The 3,825-nt window shown below is 36.9% G+C and overlaps 1 protein-coding gene across 1 annotated transcript; it reads right to left on the bottom strand.

The window, feature by feature from the left end:
- Positions 1–1,731: 1,731 nt before the first annotated feature.
- Positions 1,732–3,598, bottom strand: LOC148765348 (putative F-box protein At3g52320). The gene is made up of 2 exons (XM_088814242.1): positions 3,426–3,598; positions 1,732–3,112 (listed from the first exon to the last, which is right to left on the bottom strand). Exons 1-2 carry the CDS (start codon positions 3,495–3,497, stop codon positions 1,967–1,969), a joined length of 1,218 nt encoding a protein of 405 aa, XP_088670368.1. The 5' UTR covers positions 3,498–3,598; the 3' UTR covers positions 1,732–1,966.
- Positions 3,599–3,825: the final 227 nt, after the last annotated feature.

Here is a 3,825-nt window from a genome sequence, read left to right as displayed (position 1 = left end):
TCTGCTTAATGGTATGGGCGTTCGAAGGTGTAGCTTGGCTAAATATAACGGTGTCCTCCGCGAAGCACAAGCTTGAAACAATTGGAGCAGTGGGGGCAATCCGAAACCCAGTGAGATCCCCCCTTTTTGTCGCCCGTCTTAGCATAGCAATTAGTCCCTCGGTGCATAAAATAAACAATTACAGTGACAAAGAGTCTCCTTGGCGCAATCCCCGAGAAGGCTTTAAGGAACCACTCTATGAGCCGTTAAACAAAAAGAAATAAGATAAAGATGAAACACTTAGCATAATCAAATCAACGAGACCAAGGCAAGAAAGCAATGCACATTAAAATCTTTCTGACATAAGACCACTAAATTCGGTCATATGCTTTACTAACAACTAATTTTAATGCCATATACTTAGACCGTTTCCTGGAGTTAGTCTTAATGTGATGATTGATTTCGTAGGCAACCAGAACATTATTGGGTTATAAGCCGGTGGGTTACAAATGCCGTTTGGGTCGGGGATATGATATGATTTTACTCAACATTGTTTTAATACGATTGGCTATTGATATATAGACCCGAATTTATAGATGACGTTACACAGACTAATCGGCCTGTATTGAGTCATATTCTCATGTTTATTTACTTTTGAGACTAAAACAAGAAAGGTGGAGTTAAAGCTAAGAGGGAGGGTCCTATGATTAAGAAAATTGAGAACACAGTCTAGCACAGAAGAACCAATAATGTTCCAATATTTCGTACAAAATAAAATTGGGAGTCCATCAGGGCTAGGGGCTTTCAATGGGGGCATTTGGGAAATGGCTCGGGTTACCTCATCGGCTGAAAATCGGAGAGAAAGCATATGAGAATCCTCATCGGATATCCGTAGAACCTGATCAATCGCTCTTTCAGATGGATAATTCGAGCTGAATAAATCGACATAATAACGAGCTATCACCCATTTTATCTCCTCTAGCCTATCATGCAACCTCCAGACTCATCTCTAATTTTGTGGACCCAGCTACGACGTTTCCTAACAGTGGCTTTCTGGTGAAAATACTTGGTATTGCGGTCGACGTTTCCTAACAGTGGCTTTCTGGTGAAAATACTTGGTATTGCGGTCTCTGTGTCTTATACACTGGCCCCGACTTCTCAGTGGCTTTCTGGTGAAAATATTTGGTATTGCGGTCTCTGTGTCTTATCCACTGGCCCCGACTTCTCTGACGCCAATACATATCAAGATCCCCATACAGTTGTTCCATTTCAGCTTATGTATTAAAGATGTACACTTATTTGTTCGAATACTTTTTAGTTTGGATCAAATTTTGCACATCCATAGAAAAAAATCATGAATTCACGCATATGTATAAAAAGTGAACAAAATCAAATATGATGCATATCTGTAACATATGCAAAGAAAGAGGAAAGAAAAGAAAAGAAAAGAAAAAAAAAAAAAGTTCAACAATCAGAACACATTCTTTGATTAATAAATCACATAAAAATAATGAAATTGAAATTGGCTGTTTACAAATATTAAGCCACAAAATTCAAGAAAAGAGTAATATATATATATGTTCAAGAATAACAGTGCAGATTTAGTATCTCAAAAAGAATTTCCCAATATATCTTATAGAAAATATAATATTAGAAAAATGCCATGTTATGTGATGATTCCACATTTCATGGAAACATCAAAATAGACATACACAATTATACATCATTAATTAGAGCCATGACAACTTAGTAATGATATTCTCACTGGTATATAATAACAATTACCACAATTGATAAGTTAATACAAGTAGAAATACTACATAATGAATTACAAACAATACTGAGAAAGACATAAAACAGAGCAATTAGAAACAAATTCACCAGACAAACCAAAATGCGAAAACGAATAATGTAAATCAGAGCAAAACGCACAATTCATTGATCGTTTGAAAATTGAAATTCTTGAAAATCCACCTATATGACGGACTTATAGTGAAACCAACCCTACCAAGCTATTTGTATGGAATTTAAACTCATGACTATCATCAGAAGCCAACTCAAACCAATCGATTTCATGCGTACGAACATTGTAAGCAATGTGAAACCGAGCCGGATAGGTAAAACGAAAGATCACCACCTCATGGTATTTTAACCAGCCCATTGGTACGAATCTTTCGGAGCCTATACCCTTCCCACCGTACAATTCTTCCAATTTGCTCTTGTGAGCAAACAAGTCAATCTCGTACATCTTTGTCCACTCTCCAGTTTCCGATTTCATTTCCCAAACCTCACAATAAATTTCTCCTTTGCATTTAGCAAACGCAGATAGAGATTTTCCAGTCGACAAACAGCGTCTAGATTTTTCCCCGAGATCTTTAGGGATGGCGTATTCCGTAATAGTTTCGGTCTCTACGTTCAAAGTCAAGACATGATTGTTATCGAATCTATGCATGTAATGGACAAAGCCTTCGGTGGTAACCGATTCCCGGCGGAGGAGAAGCCTCGACTCGGGAGATAAGTGTTGGATACAAACACGCCTCCAAGACTTGTCAACTCCAACCGTCACTATATCGCAGTACGACAATTTGTCAACCTTGTTAAGTTTATAAGTGCGAACCACTTTATACTGGTTGGAAGCGGCTGAATATGCTATACTCCACCAATGGTCAATTGTTTCTTGGCGAGGAAAATGAGGAATTTCAAATATTTGCTTTGTTGCAAGATTAATAATATGAAAACGACGAGGCCCCCCGTATAAATAATACTCCAGTATCAAACCATTACAACTATCCCATCCATCATATGCACTGATCGTGTAACTGTACTTAGATAACTCAATTCGGCCTTCTCTCATTGTCATAAACCTTGTCATTTTATTGTGAGAATTATGTAGGACAATTCCTGGAGTTGAATGCTGAAGGTGTGCGTGTATGAAGTCATGGGTACGGATCATATTGTACCACTTGCGACAGACGAGCATGGCACCGTTGTAAATATCTTCAGCCGGGACATGTACAAGAATGTCGAACAACAATTCGCATGGAAGAGACTCTATACTTGTGAAACTCTTCCTCTTCTCTTTGCATCTCCGAAAATAATAAGGGCGGCTACGTCTTTTCACAGGCACATCCATCTGCATTAGGAGGAATACATACATACACCTCCGATTTTAACATTTCGAAGAAGATGCTATTCACATATTTATGGGCATGTTTGTATGTATGTGTTTAGATAAATAAGGGGATGAATGTATCTGGTCTTGGTCTTGGGTTTGCAGCTAAATTAAAATCGACAAATTAAACGATGGAACAAAAAAAAATTCCAAACTTTAGGTAATTAATTGCATAAAAAAAGGGAAAAATTAAACGCATTCTAGAACGACATGCAAGTAGGTTTTTTACCAGACTAAAAATCAAAAAGATATATTTAATTAAAAGAGAAAGTACCTGTGAGTTTCCCTTTGTTTTGGCAATCGAAGTCCGAAAGATGTTCAAATGGGGATTTATCATGCCGACCATCCCGTGGCGGTGACGAGGTGAGGGGGTGGGGCGGGGCCGCGGCGGCGGAGCGGGCTCTGTTCTAGGATTTTTTTAAAAATAAAATCTTTTTTTTTTTATATAGATTGTTAATTTTTGGACTCTTTTTCTAGTTTTATACAAATGAGGGTATTTTTTCATATTTCGAAAAATACAACGGTTAGATTGAAACAAATTGCTAATTAAATGCACATTTGCTACTCCATTTGTATAATTTTTAATAATTATCAAAATTAAAACTAAATAATAAAGAATCCTATATAATCGTACTTTTGTAATTATTTATTTTTAATATTTTTTCTACTAATTT

Source organism: Erythranthe guttata, chromosome 14, assembly GCF_056151865.1.
Source record: "Erythranthe guttata isolate IM_541 chromosome 14, IM_541, whole genome shotgun sequence".
Classification (NCBI taxonomy): Eukaryota; Viridiplantae; Streptophyta; class Magnoliopsida; order Lamiales; family Phrymaceae; genus Erythranthe; species Erythranthe guttata.
Note: the sequence above shows the minus strand (reverse complement) of the source record. Positions and strands in the feature narration are given on the sequence as shown.